Here is a 15,024-nt window from a genome sequence, read left to right as displayed (position 1 = left end):
AAATATTTTGTACAACAGTACATATGAAGATGATTTAATTTTTAAATAACTGAAAAGTATATTTTTGGTGTAAACACTTCTCACATTCATATTTTTTTTAATGTTGAGCAAGGTATTGTTTGTGCAGTTTAAATCTTTGGTATAATCCACACTTATTTGAATTTTGGGAAATATTAACATTTACCCCCTGATCCGGCTAAGAAATGGTATCGCCCAAGATGGCAGCCTCCGTGTTGACAAGATGTGTGACTGCAGCTGTCAAAGTGAAATGTTTATCTCCGTCTCTTACAGGTAGACACATCCTAGTTTAGCCAAAAGTAAATCCAAGAATTGATCTAACTTCATCTTTGTGTTTAGCCTATTTTTTTATTGAACATTTTGAACGAGACTGAGAGTTAAAGCAGGAGAAGCTAATGTCCCTGACTCGTTAGCTAACAGCATGTAGCTAATTTAACTAGCAATTGTGCTTTCTGTAGTTTTAAAGGTTAGAAACAGACATTTAATTATACATATTGTATTTACATCAACATCACCCGGTCAATTGTTTGTCTTTACAGCCAGGCGATGGTTGCTTTCAGCGGCATACACAGACACCAAGGTGTGGGAAGCAAGAGGGAAAGATCCTCAGAACCTGGGTAAGACTTGTCATTTTTACACATCATGATTAATCAGTGGACGTTCCAGCTAAACATGACGGGGTGCAGATCAGGATGAAAGGTATTCCCTTTTTAATCCAAACTTAATTGGCCATATATATACAGCATTGTTACCAAACAGGGAAGGGATTGTACATACAGTCTTAAAAACAAGGAAAGTCTACACGTTTGGAAGGCTTGGGACCCTTATGCATACACAGAATAACTAACAATAGTTCGAGGTGTATCCAGATCCAAAACCTATTAAAGGGTATAATAAGACATTTTTATAATAAGACAATGTAATTATATTCTGTTACAAGATAAATTCTGGGACTTAAAAAGTTGCAGAACGTTGAGAAATATTAAGAATAAAATTAATTACTACAAAACTTGTTTCCTGTGAATGTTATACAGTTGTACAAGATTACTTTATCATTATTCATATATAAGATTATAACTCTTATGTAAAACACTGCAGTAATGCATATTTACATCATGAGTCCATCTGCTGATTATATTCTGTCTTTTCATTTAGCAAATTATTATATATTGCAGTTTTAAGGTAATCTTTTAGTGTGAAGCCCAGACCTAAAAGTTGTTATAAAATACTTTTAAGAGGTAATACAGAAAAGTTGTGCATCCTCTTCTTTCTGAAGTAAGAGCAATTATATATATTTTTTAAGAAAAAAAAATTAATCAGGAACATCTAACTTAAATCAAAATAGTCGCCAGCATTTATGCATTGTAGTGCGTGTCTAATACAAAGGTAAGGTTAATAGCAAGCAACACAAGGTGGCAAATATTTTTGGGAAAATCTATGAAGTGTTGTCTATATTTTTTAAATTATTATAAATGATGTTTGCTGAAGTATCCAGTGTTACTTCCACTCCATCAACACTTGGTGGCACTACAGCACTGCAGCCTCATGATAGCTATTCTATGTTTGACTCATGGTTGTGTGTATATCCATGGCAAGATGGATGCACAGATTAAATTTCATAGGTGCACATGTGAAGTTAAAATGGATAACACTAAAGTTTGAATCATTTTAATTGGATCACAGAAAAATTATGAAGCTTTTGATATAATCAGATATAGTTTAGGTTATGTTGCCTCTTACTTGGCAGGTAAATTGCAGTCATACCATACTGGAAAATATTTTATGAATTGGTTATGACATGATAAAGCATATATTAGTGTTGTTGGTTCTTTTTTAACCTACAGCTGAACTGGCCAAAATCATGGACATAACATACGACAAGAACCTCCCAGTCAGCTCTCTGACCGTGTCACGGGTAAGCTGCATCTGCTTTTGAATGGGTGTAATATTATTTGTTTTTTGTTTATTTTGTGGTAAAATGTGAACATTTCTAATAACCCCATTCTCTTTTTCAGTTTGTTGACAATATATCATCTAGAGAGGAGGTTGATCAAGCAGAGTACTACCTATACAAGTATGAGGAACCATTTTTCTTCTGCATAATTTTTATTCTGAATATCTGCTGCTTTTATTTTTCTTTTTTGTGATACCAGCATATGTGTTTTTCATGGAATGAATTGTCTGTTTGGTTTGTCTGTTTTGGTTTATGTTCAGTCTCATGGCTCTCTTTGTTCGGGGCAACTCCAGACCTTTCCTGTTTACTCCTTCCTCTGGAATCTGCACCCTTTTTGTGATTACTAGATTTAGTTTGTTTCCCAATCACACGGTTGTTCAGGGAATGTTTATTTTCATAATTGAGCCTGCAAGGTTATAAATAGTTATTGAGAGATTCAGCTGTTTTTATAAATTGGCTGTAAGTGCTGATCATCAGGATAAAGTTGTCCCTTTAGAATTTTGCTCTCTTCTGAGGTTTTGCTTCTCATAAGAAGAACCACAGACTCTTTGCATGTCGCCTTCTCTTCTCCTCATGTCTCTACTTTCGTTTTGTCTCTAAAAAGTCAGTCATGGACGATTGTACCTGAAAAAAGACCTTTTGTTTTTTCATTTCTCAAGGTTTCGTCACAGTCCCAACTGTTGGTACCTTCGAGACTGGACCATTCACAGCTGGATCAGACAGTGTTTAAAATACGGGGCCAGAGATAAAGCCCTTCACACGCTTAGAAATAAGGTACACAACATCAAATGCTAAGGGTATTATTTGGAAAATAATATCAAAGTAGGTTCAGCAGGTTATTATTTAGAGTAGATGATGCTCAGGTTTATATCGAGAGAAGAAATCAGCTCTGACATGAGCAGTTGCTGTTCTATGTGAGACTACAGATTCAATCTCAACCACCCAGATGCATTTTAACTGATTTGAGGAGCAAAGATAATGTTAATGTTTGACAGTCTCAGCTGTTCATGAGTGAGCTGGAGGCTTAAACATCACTGAATTATTGGTAAAGCAGAGATATCAGCTCTCCAATGACGTGTTTACAGTGAAGTAAGAATAACCAGCATAAGAATGAAATGTTGCATGTTTGCATGGCTTTGTCCTTACTGAGTAAGCCATGTAGTGTAAACACTTTACAAGCTAATGCACAAATACTGTAAAAGTAATGCTAATTGTGATACAGAACCTTTCACATTTTATATCTAAAACATATTTTCAAATGTTTTAAAATGTTTGTGTGTAGGTCCAGTATGGAATATTCCCAGACGACTTCACCTTCAACCTGATATTAAATTCTTACATTAAGGATGGAGACTTTAAAAGTAAGGCTTCGTAAGAATTTTTTCTTTTTGTCAGAACTCAGGTAAGAATGAGGTTCACCTAGAATAAATCTTTGCAGGTTTTCTAACAGGTTGCTGTTGACTTTACTGTCTGAAATGGGCAAATCAGATGTTTGGATCAGATGTGGTAATGGGGATGCCTGATTACTTTCCTTTGTGACAACAGCTGACAGTTAACTGTTTCCATCATTGTGGAGACTTTTTATTTTTTACGGTTGTAAGTAGCATTTTTTAATTAGATCAATCAAAGCTTACATGTTGTAATTCTTCACAGCTGCAACTTACTTATAAGGTAAGGTATATGCTTCAAGTACTTTAGTGGAAACACCTGTTTTCTGGATCCAACGTTTTGCGTGACATCCCTTGCGGCTAACAAACAACATCATCTAACTGCTGGTTAGATGAGATAATTTATTCTATATTCTATGTTGATACCAAATGTTACGTTTAGTCTTAGTTTGATTGGATGCAGAGTTGTTGTTTAATACTGTTAATGTGTTTTCTTTACCTGGACTGTTGCTGTATTAGTTGGTTTAATCACAATTGGAATCATGCCGTCATCATCATATGTAATGTTTATTATTAGCAATCAGTGGAAACGACCCAAATGAACATGAAGCCAAATGACACATTCTGCCTCAGTGATGTAAAACTTATAAATTTTCTTCCTGTTGAGCTCAGCTGTTGTCGAAAAGTTGTTCAAAACCTGTCAAAGGTGCAAAGTTTTGTCCTGAGGCTCATGTTTATCTGTTGACATAGATATGGTACACCTTAGCCTGTAAGTATTTTAGATTATTTGGATGCAGTTGAAAATTAAATGCTCTCTTCACAACACCATTAACTAAAACGTGCTGCATGCAGCTGTGTTTATGAATTGTTGTTCTAAAGAAAGTTTTTCTAAGAGTACGTTCAACAGACTGAAGGAATAAAAAGGCTCCCCTTAAAATGTTACACAAACTTGGTATAAATGCTTAAGTAATATTTGAGAACTTGTAGCTGCATTTTCTTCTTCTGCTGTAGTAAAGTGGCACCAAGCAGCTGCTAATACTGGCACAACTGCATTTCATTGAATTTTGTATAAATTATTTTAAGATTTGTATTACATTTAACATTTATTTACAAGAAAAACATCAAATGAAACCATCCATATCCTTTTATTGCAAAATAAGATCACAGGGGCATGCTTACAGAGTATGTTTCTGACTAAATTTGTAGGTTCTTTCTCCTGTTCTGTTGTTAACATTATGATCAACAACAGAGAAATACAGAAATATTAAAGGAAAATGAAATCTGTTGAAGTAATGTAAATAAATAAAGAAAAAAGTCAGTAATGATTTGTGTGGGATGTGTGCTGTGATTGCACAGGTGCATGTTCTGTAGTTGAAGAGGTGATGCTTCAGGAGGCCTTCGACCTTTCCTCCACACAGATCCTGTCTCTTTATGCTTTGGGCAACTTCCTTGGAACCAGACCACAACTCACTGTGAGTGATTGCAGAATAATACGTTAACTGGGACAGTAAATTTGATAAATTAATTTTGGGGAAACCGCAGCCTGAAACTTATCAGTGTGGATGATGTGGATGGAGTAAGAAACCTTTGCTCCTCGTTGTGTTCAGGTGTCAGAGGAGCGAGCTTTGGGAGCTTCGCTGCTCATCTGCGGACTGAAACTAGACAACACTGTTGGTCTCAATGCTCAGCTGCTTGGTAATGCTCTCCTAGGTGTGTACGTGAGTTTCTTCCCTGTGGTTTTATTAGTTGTACTGTGATTGATTCATCCAGCAGTCTTTCATTACCTGCTTGTCTCATTTATTCTACTTCTTTCTCTTCACACAGGCAAGGTGGAGATTTTAAAGGGCATACATGCCGTGTTTAAAGGGATGCCTCTCTTCTGGGCTCGAGGGTATACAGGCCGAGTGTTGGCCATCATGGAGAGAGTTGCTGCTGATAATGGCGATGTCAAGCTGTCCAAAGACACAGTAAGGACAAACATCTTCACAGCAGTTTTTTTTTAAATTATTATTTTATTTTATTGGTAAGTCTCCTTGAAGACTGGCGAAACATTTCTGCAGAGACACAGATTCAGAGTTTGTTTGTTATAAAGCTGTTTTAAAATCTAAAAAATTCATACTTTACATATATTGAGGAAGACGTTAACTTCAAGTGATTATTAATGAGTGACTGATTGCGGATGTGTAACTTGCTTCCTTTTTTCCTTGGTGTATTGATTCTTGGGTTATTTGGAGCCAAGTCTGGCCTCATTAAGCTGGTCAGGCATTGACCAGTGTGAATGATCCACAAATATAAACCTTTTCGTTGGACATAAAGTTAACTGTGCTGCCAGCAACATAAATAAAGTCTCAGCTGACTTAGTTTTGAATGCAGCAATAATCCTTGTAGATGATTCAGCTTTACACCCAGCCGTTCAGAGTGGATATAAATCTGCATCTACAATTGACAGGAGTCTCTCAAACATAGACTATAGACAGATGCTCCTGATTACACAGGTTCCTTAAATGCCACATATGCAGTCTATCAGCTGTTGCAAGACCAAAACTAAGATAACATTGCCCTTTTCAAAGTAAGACAGCTATATGGATACACTCACTAATCTCCCTTTATAATTCAAGAACTGAGTTGTACAGACTCAAGACCTTTCCTTTCCACAACTGTGCCCACATTCCCACAGACTGAGAGTTAAACCTTTCACGGTGGTGCTGCTATATTTAAACAATATTCCCTGAAGGCAGAACATTATAGAAAACAGCTTTACACCAAAATATCATGAATTAGTCGTCAAAATTTGCTCCAAAAGTCTCACTCCCACAGATGCAACACACCCACCAAGTATGAAGTACATTAGAATATTAGTTGTCAAGGAAAAAAAATAAGTACACACACATACAAGGAAATTGTTGATTTATTTGGAAAAAGATAGCTGAGTCAGCACTGGGAGAGAAAAAGTCCCCAGTTTTCCCCAGTTAATATTAAAAGCTTCTTTAAAACGGGTGTATTGATTTTGACTAACGCATAATATTGATGAAAGAGAATACGATCGGTCTCTGTTAACACAATCCAGTAACAAACGTACAACATCTACCCCATGTGCACAGGTAAGTACAGATTAAAGTAATAAAAGAAAATGGCAATGATGATGAAAATGCAAACATTACAGCATTTTCCTCGCACTCATCACCTCCTCTGCCTCTGATTTTGACGTCAAACATATTTTCCAAAGTGTTATTGCTGCTGTAAATTTAGTATTTCACTATCTTACAGAAAGGATTCGAAATAAAAACACTGTGACTGTGTCCTACAAAATAACATCATACATCAGACAGGCTGTTGTTTCTCTCCAGACAGTTTTCATCTGCTGAGATGGAAGACACATGCTGTCATTTTGTTATTTTTCTGGATATGCCTGCATACACAGTTGGTTGTAGCGCCTCTAATCCGGCCCGCATTGTCCAGTTCAGCTTTGTCCACATCTAATGAAATTTTGAAGAGCCTGAAGCATGGAGGATGTCTGTGAGAGTCACTGCAACAGGAAACAAACACCTGGTGTCAAACAGTGGTACGGCAATAATGTAGACAAAGACGATAACACAATGGGACAGAGAGGATGTATTACATATCAGGTGCTGGTGACTGTTGCCTCGGGTCACAGTAAATCATCCTCTTCCTAAGATTAAGAGGTAGATTGTCAAGCAAGGTTTTGCGTCATCAGGTGTCTGTTCTGTAATCAAATGTGTTTGAAGTTGCATCTTTATAATAAGTTTTATTGCATGAGAAAATGCTTTTCTGGTAGTAACAGCTGTTTCAGAACAAGGTGTAGATGTAAAGATAACATTGAAAACTATCATTTGCATACCTAACATTGGGTTTTCATTGCCTTTCAGCTGGGCTATGTGAGGGACCTGTTGCAGGAGTTATCCTCCACCTCAGACTCCTCTGGAGAGGAGTCAGGCACAGAGGAAAACAAGAAAGAAGAAGATGTAGATGAAGATGATCAGGCCGAGCAGGCTAAGCTCCCTCAGTATGTCAGCAGATTCGAGGTGAGTGTTTGTTGTTGGTAGCAGCTGTGATTTATTTGCAATTGCACTTGAATTTACATCAGTTTTCCTTACCGGGGCTAACCAGCAAACAGTGTTTCCTGTTATGTCTGAGTTTGTAACTCAAAGGTTTTTACGTCAGATCTGATTGAGTGACACACTGAGTGTGTTGTTTAAAATCTAGCTGAATAGCATTTACTTTTACACAAATCCCGACCACACAGTTGAGATTTAAAATTCAGCCGACTCTCTAAGAAAAATGAATCAATTAATGTGTTTTTCCAAACCTTACAGTACAGCAGACATCATATTATGATAAAAATTAAACAAAACATTTTATTAATTTCCCAATTTTTCAGGATGTAGCTTATTTAGCTTAGATTATATCATTTTCTTTTTGTTGACAATAACTAATTTAAGGGGAAGGCCTTCAGACCTCTAACACATAACTGTGTATGAAAGGAGTTCTCTTTTATAAAATGTTTCTGTTTCCTTTTCCAGCTATCTACCAAGATGCATGTACATTGAATGCCTTTCCTTCCTTATAGAACATTTTTTATCCACATATTTCATTCTTGTGCTTTCCTGCTTTTGTTGCTGCATCAGGATTTTTGACATGCTACCACCTGTAGATTAACCAAACTGTGTGAAACTTTTAGGAGGAATGTGGGTTTTATTGAGAATGAGTTTGTATGCTTCCTGGTGCTCCTAGAAATGGAACAAAGAAACTGGAGGCCTGCTCACAGAAACATTTTTCATAATTAATAGTTTAAACTCTGCTTTAGAGTGATTAATTTCTTTCTCAGACTGAATGACATTTAAAGTTTTATTGCTCATTGCATACCTAAAAATGTTAGCTATCATGTTTAGTGTCTGACACAAACAAAACAAACAGGTGTAAAACTTACTAATCTAAACAATATGATCAATGTTATAAAATCATTTGATATTTGAGCTCGATTTTGGCTTTTCGTATCCTAATTTCTCTGAAAACAGAGAAACACTCTATATATGCATTTAAGCCGTTAAGGCCCGACCCATAAAAAAATGGGTCCAATTTTTTAAATACGATGTCTTTATTTGGCCCTTTAACAAAATGTAACAAAAAAATTAATTTTTTTTTTTGGAAAGGGATATCAACCATTTATTACCATGTGATACATTAAAAATATTATAATATGGTTTTCTGCTTCTGGGTATCTATTAGGGGACAGAAGACAAGTATCAGATTGTGTTCAACAGGATTTTGAGCAAAGTTTGTACCATAAATTGAAGCAAAATGTCTCAGAAACTGTATGTAACATATATGTCACGTTGGGCTCTTATGGGTTAAACTTAAATTTTTAAAATAAAGGTTAATTTTCAAATTTCATTTTCAAAAACATTACAAGGCCTTAAAACAGCAAAAAAGAAAGGGCACCTGTACATCAGCTCAGTCCCTGTTAGACCTTTACATTTTGGCCAATCTGACCTTTAATTCCAAACGAGCTGTTCATTTACAGCTTTCCCACGACATACAAATGACAACCACTGCAAGGATCATAATCTCAAAGAAGAATTAAAGCATTAAAAAGAACATGGGTATATCAGGTAACACCAAGGTTCTTCAAATTAATAAAGTCATTAATAAGATTATAAAAATATGAAAGTCTTAAAAATCCAATAAATAAATTCTATAAATAAACACAGAGCATTGTCCCATATTTATAAACACAAATGTACGTCCACATTTAGTCTTCCAATTATCTAGTCAGAGGCCAAAAAATACGTTAACTAAACATCCACCTTTTTAGCAGATTGAGCAGTAAGTGTAACCATTAACCATCATTTTGTTGTGCAATGTGCTGAATCCTTAAAAATATGTAAGGGTGTGTCAGGATTTGCCAAACCCTAACGTAAGTACTTAACCCAGTCTTAACCACATTCTAACCATAACTAAGAAAACAAGTTTTAATGCTTAAAAATCCATTAAAACATGTGGGGCATACCATATGGTCCCAATCAACCTACTGGACCTCACAAATATACCAGACTCCTAGTTTTTGGGCCCGTTATATCAGCATTTGGCTGGATCAATAAATGATCAGGCATATGAGGAATGCTTCACCCAGCGTTTTGCAGTGTCATGAAAATGAAACCATACTCCACTATGTAAGCGTCAGAATAAACAAGGAGCAACTGCCAAAGACTCGAAGGTGTTAGAAGAAAACTCTGGCATTTTTGTGCTTGTCATAACAAGAAATTGTAAAGTACTGATCCCGCCAAATAAACCAGTCACCAGACCAGTGACAGTTTAGCCAACTAAGATTTTCCTCCTCTTGTTTTTTTTCCGGCTTGTCCAGGAACTGAGTGGCCAGCTGGAGTCTCAGGGTAAAGTGGATCCCACCTCTTTCCAGGCTTTAGTGACAGCTATGGCTCAACAGAACCTGGCTGCTGCAGAGGAACCGGACCTCAAAGAGTACGAGAAATGGATGAAGGACTGGGAGGCCGAGAAGAGGCAGCTGATCCAGAGAGAGAAGGAGATGAGGGAGAAAGCCGAGCAGGAGAGGAAGGAGCGATTAGCTGCCAGGGCTGCAGCTCAGCAAGCGTAGAGACCCTACTGGTGGAGCTAAATGTGTGTAACCGAACTCTCTACTGAGCATGTGCACATCACCATTACTTCTGTATATGTATATATCAGTTATTGTGTGTGTTATGCTCTTATATGGTCAATAAAATGAACTTTTCTTTGTATCAGAAATGGAGTCTCACACTTTGTTGTAGTCTGTGGGATGATATCATCATTGGAACGTACGCAGACTTGAATTGTTAAGCCTGATTGTTTGGTGATCTCATATAAGCAAAAAAGGGAAATGGGGTGGAAAAGATCGAACCATCCACCTCCTTTTCCTCTGGTAGTAGTCGTCTTTGTCGTGCGTTTGTGTGTTTTCTGTGCGTCTGTCAAAAGCATCTTTGGGAGTTTTTCTCACAGGAGAGAATGAAAGGCATATTTGCACACAATAATTTGTTGATATAATCTAGAGAAAGCCACATTCTTTGCATGGAAAGGAATGCCTTTATGACCAGAAACCTTTCCGTTCACATAGGAAAACATAAGTGATGCGTTATAGATTCTGATCGCCCCTAGAATAGACAGAAAGCTTCCTTCTGTGCTTGTTAATAAGTTAACATATCAGCAAGCAAGTGCAGCATCAGCTAACAGCAAGTTAACTGACCAGCTGGGTTGTTTGGACTCTGCAGAGATAAGATAATAGATCTTGGGAGAAGAAAATGCTGTTGTGGTAGTGCACATAATGCATTCATTCCACATTATGTTGCCTCTATTCAGTATTCAGAGCATGATCTTGGGAAACAGCCTGGTATGCAGTCCAAGATGAATGCGCAGCACAAAGTGCTGAAATGAGCCATTGTGATTCAGTGGCTCCTCACTATGTTTCTGAGAACATTCACAAGTTTTCTTTACATTTTTAATGCTTTATCATTGAGTCTAAATGTATGAAGATTTTTATTCTAACCAGCTACTAAATTTAAACATGACTGACATATTAGTCACCAACACAACGATCTTAACTCTGGAACCTTTTTTGTGCTTAAACTGACTTTAAATTAGAAATGAAAACCTTTATTAGTTCCTCAGTAGATAAATTGTATTCTTGGAACAGTACAGGTGCAGAAGCACACAGGTGATGTCTAACCTTCAAACAATGCTGGCACATGTCTCCATGGTTACAAACAAGCTGCAGCATGAGTATGTTTTTACAGGCAAATTGTCGTTCCTGAAGATCTGCACCCACTAACTTGATAGACAGATGTGGAAAATCTGCCCAGTGTGTTAATAAATCTACATATCTGACACACACACATCACATGCTTCTTAACTACTTCATCCCACAATTGTAAACTATGACTTTACAAAGATTATAAATTTGATTTCTTTTTCTTTTAAGCTACTGCGACTGACTAATGAAGTGGATCTTAGGCAGACTTTCTTCATAATAACTGGATTGACACTTAAAACTTCAACCAGGTTATCAGCTTTCAGTGGCCCTGCTGCCTTTTGAACCTTCGTGTACACCCCAGTAAGAGTGTTGGATCTGGGGTACACGTTTACTGAGCACACACCACCTGCACCAGTCAAAAGGAACAGTTTTTTTCATTATCATTTTAAAACTGTGACTTATATATATTTGAAAACAAAAGAAAAGAAATAAGAACTTTACTATTATTAGTAGGGTAAGAGAAGGCAGGTGTACATTTATAAATAATTAATATTTCAGTCGTTTCAACCTGGTTGGTCTTAAACTGTCCCGCAGGTCAGTTAAAATTACTTTAGCTTCAACATTAAAATTAAATCCACTTGCCTAATTTCACAGATTTTGTTTAATTAAATATTTATTTAGTTTTAGATAAATTGAGAAGCCAGTTTTTCTTTCTTCAACTTTCTTTTTCAGTTGCAGTTCAAGCAGCATGAAACAGATTATGACCAAACAATTAAAATGAAGTTTTTTTATTTAGTTTTTTTGTTTTATATTCTTCAAAATCATCTGGGGGTTCTTATGGTGACCTAACTCATGATTTGTGCTAACTGTATGACTGAGTTTGGTTGCATTACTAAAGACATTTACACATATTGGGTGTATTCCTTCGCTACTTGAAAAGTCCATTAAATGCAGAAACCTTAAAACAAACAAAACAAAACAAAAAAACAACAACAATAAAAAAATCAGAAAATGATTACATCTCCTTCCTGAACAGGTTGAGTGTGCAACACGAGCCATGAGATCCTCTTTTGTGTCTCGTCTCTGGATTTATAGGCTCAACACACTTTGTAAACTTCTTACTTCATCAAACTGCCTTCAGTTTATTAGATTTTTTTTCTCTGTTTTTCTCATCTTTTTATTCTTATCTGTATATGATCACTTATACATTATTTTCATTTTAATCTTGGACAAAATGTGAAATACTGATGCATTTCCCCTGTATTTGGTATGTGATTTTTGCTGTGTAATTTGCAGAAGATAAGTTTAACTTGTTTGTTTGTTACTTGTTAGTAACTGGTGAGTTGCACCATTATAGACCATATGTACAGGCCAAGTGTACTTACTACAATGAATTACCATAAAGTTCCCATATCTTTCTTGTCTCTTGCACCTTATGGATTGAGTACATGGACTATTTGTGAGTTATGCTTTCTTTCATGTGTTAAAACCATTGTACTGTACATTATAGAAAAGGAATTTGATATAATCTGCATCTGTAAAATGGGCAATTTATCATTCTGTAGTTGTTTTTTATCCTTTGACATAGAGTTTTTAAAGATGTTTGTCTGGTGTCTGAGGGTGTCATTTCAGGTGTACGTTAACACTCCTGATAAAGCAAACCAAATGGGAGATCAGGAAGTTTGACATTCACATCACTGACACTGATGCCCAGAGACTTTTAAGTGTTTTAAAAGACCCCTGTGTGTTTTCACGGAGGGTATGAGGATGTTGTTTGAGATGTGTCAATACAGCAGAATCTCTAAGAGAGAATGGGATGCATTAGACATTATCAGTGCTGGGTTTGGATACAGAACACCTGCTACTGCACAAACCTTTTACTACTGCACACAAATGCAATCAAGGAAAATGAATAAGAAAGAAGTCAGCACATCCTCATTTAATCTCTTAGACTGAGTTTGTGCAGTATCTGAACAGTATGTTCATTTCTTCTCCCATTAGCAGAATTTTTACTGCTTGTGGCAGGGTTTTATCTTTCCATGGCTGTGTTTTTCATTTCCTATCTAAATCTAAACTCTGCTCCCTTTCTTTTTCCTCTGACCTTTCAAATTGAGTCAACAGGATTCAGGTCCTATTTTTGATTAATAAGTGTGATATATATCTGAAATAAGCAAACATAGTGCGTCTTTGTCCTGCTATGTGAGGCAGATCAGAGGATAAGATGCTGCTGGGTGTGTTGCACTTGGCCGGTCAGCCCACAGAGTCTCCAGAGAAACATGTTTATTAATCTTTCATTATTCATTAAGGTCAGTTGCTTCATATTTAACATTTTAAAGAGATAAGTGAAAACAAATATGGTTTCCGTCTGTTTGTTTAGAGGCTATGCATGCCTTTTATGTTTTCTGACACTGGCAAATTGTTCATATAATCAACACATAAATTAGGAAGATGAGCAGTGGTAATTAGAAATTGGATTTATGTGTTGTCTGATCCATTAGCTTGTTATTCTGTGATTATCAGCTTTTATGTGTAACCTTTTCAAGCAGTTAAATTGCATTTTCTTTTAATAAAAATGAAACCTTAAGGGTTAATTTAAGATCTTTTATTTTGTCAAATTGCAGTTTTGCAAACCTTTGACTTTCGCAGCATTAAAGACCCTTGATGAATGGTTTTCAGGTTAGATGACCATGTATGTAAGCCCTAATGCATGTTGCCTGGGTTGGTAGGAATATTGCTGATTATATTATCAGATTACACTGTGATACCCCCTCAAAAACAAATATTTTAATTCCAGCCTCAAGAGCAACAACATAGAAGAAAATGCCAGAGGAGTGAATACTTCCTCTTCCGTCTGTTATGGCTCTTAGCAATGCTGTTCTTTTCTTACTTGATCAGACTTGACAGATGTGCAGGTGTTCAACTCCACAGCAGCCATGCCTGCACAGCAGCAGTATTTATGAAGCTGAGCCCTACTTCACAGTAAGATATGCACATCTGCAGAAATTTCATCAGGAAAATGCATTAAAACTTCTGTGCAATGCTTCTGTGGAAATACTGCGGTAGTTTAACTGCTGCTTTATCTGAAACATTAATGCAATAACCAGCGTTAAGGTTCTTTATCTGCACTCTTATGCAAAAACAGAAAATCAGCTCTGCCACATCCCAAAGATTTGGCAATATTTATCCTTTTAGTGAAGAAGTTTGGAAATTACCTCTCATCCTATGAAACAACAAGTTTTTTTAATATTATTATTTTTAATCCTCAGTCATGTCTTGATTTGATGCTGAGAAAGCCTCTCTTTCCTTGGAGTAACATTCTAAGATCTGACCCTTTCACTTGCTTCTGATGGTTCCCACTAATGCAGTGCTATTTAGGAAACAATGTTTTTGGAAGAAACTTGAGTTGCAGCCATATTTATAAAAGATAAACAATGACTGTAGGTTTACTTTAGGCCCTGTTAGCAGATCAAATCCACCTGAACGCAACATCAGCTGAAGAATACAACTTAAGGAAATCTGACCTTCTGTGCAAAGGAAATAACATTTCATTCCAAAAAAATTACTTAAATTAGATGGCACAGTAGGAAAATATATATATTTACATATTTCTATTTCATCAGGATTTGGGTTTTTAGATGTTTTAGACTAAAGTTTTCTGATGACTTTCGGGTTTATGTGATACTATTACAGATTTCTTATCACGTCTACTGACTACATAATTAGACCTGAACCCTGATGTAAATATGAATAACACACTGGTCATCTAGCAGCCTGCATCTGCATCTGAACCTTTTATTTATGTTTTTTCCCTCTATACTGTATGTGTGGTTTCTGCAATGTGATTTGTTAATGCGTGCTATGAAAATTTATTCAAATCAAAACCAGAAATTTTCTAACCACATTGA

At 36.2% G+C, this 15,024-nt stretch overlaps 1 protein-coding gene across 1 annotated transcript; it reads left to right on the top strand.

Moving 5' to 3' along the window:
- The first annotated feature begins 206 nt into the window (after positions 1–206).
- On the top strand, positions 207–10,134 carry mrps27 (mitochondrial ribosomal protein S27). Its single transcript, XM_042000540.1, has 11 exons — positions 207–291; positions 558–635; positions 1,863–1,933; positions 2,034–2,092; positions 2,632–2,746; positions 3,255–3,333; positions 4,717–4,832; positions 4,968–5,070; positions 5,185–5,327; positions 7,248–7,403; positions 9,743–10,134. Exons 1-11 carry the CDS (start codon positions 219–221, stop codon positions 9,989–9,991), a joined length of 1,242 nt encoding a protein of 413 aa, XP_041856474.1. The 5' UTR covers positions 207–218; the 3' UTR covers positions 9,992–10,134.
- Positions 10,135–15,024: the final 4,890 nt, after the last annotated feature.

This window comes from Melanotaenia boesemani, chromosome 11 (genome assembly GCF_017639745.1).
Source record: "Melanotaenia boesemani isolate fMelBoe1 chromosome 11, fMelBoe1.pri, whole genome shotgun sequence".
Lineage (NCBI taxonomy): Eukaryota > Metazoa > Chordata > Actinopteri > Atheriniformes > Melanotaeniidae > Melanotaenia > Melanotaenia boesemani.
The sequence above is the reverse complement of the archived record's forward strand: the minus strand, read 5'-3'. Positions and strand labels throughout refer to the sequence as shown.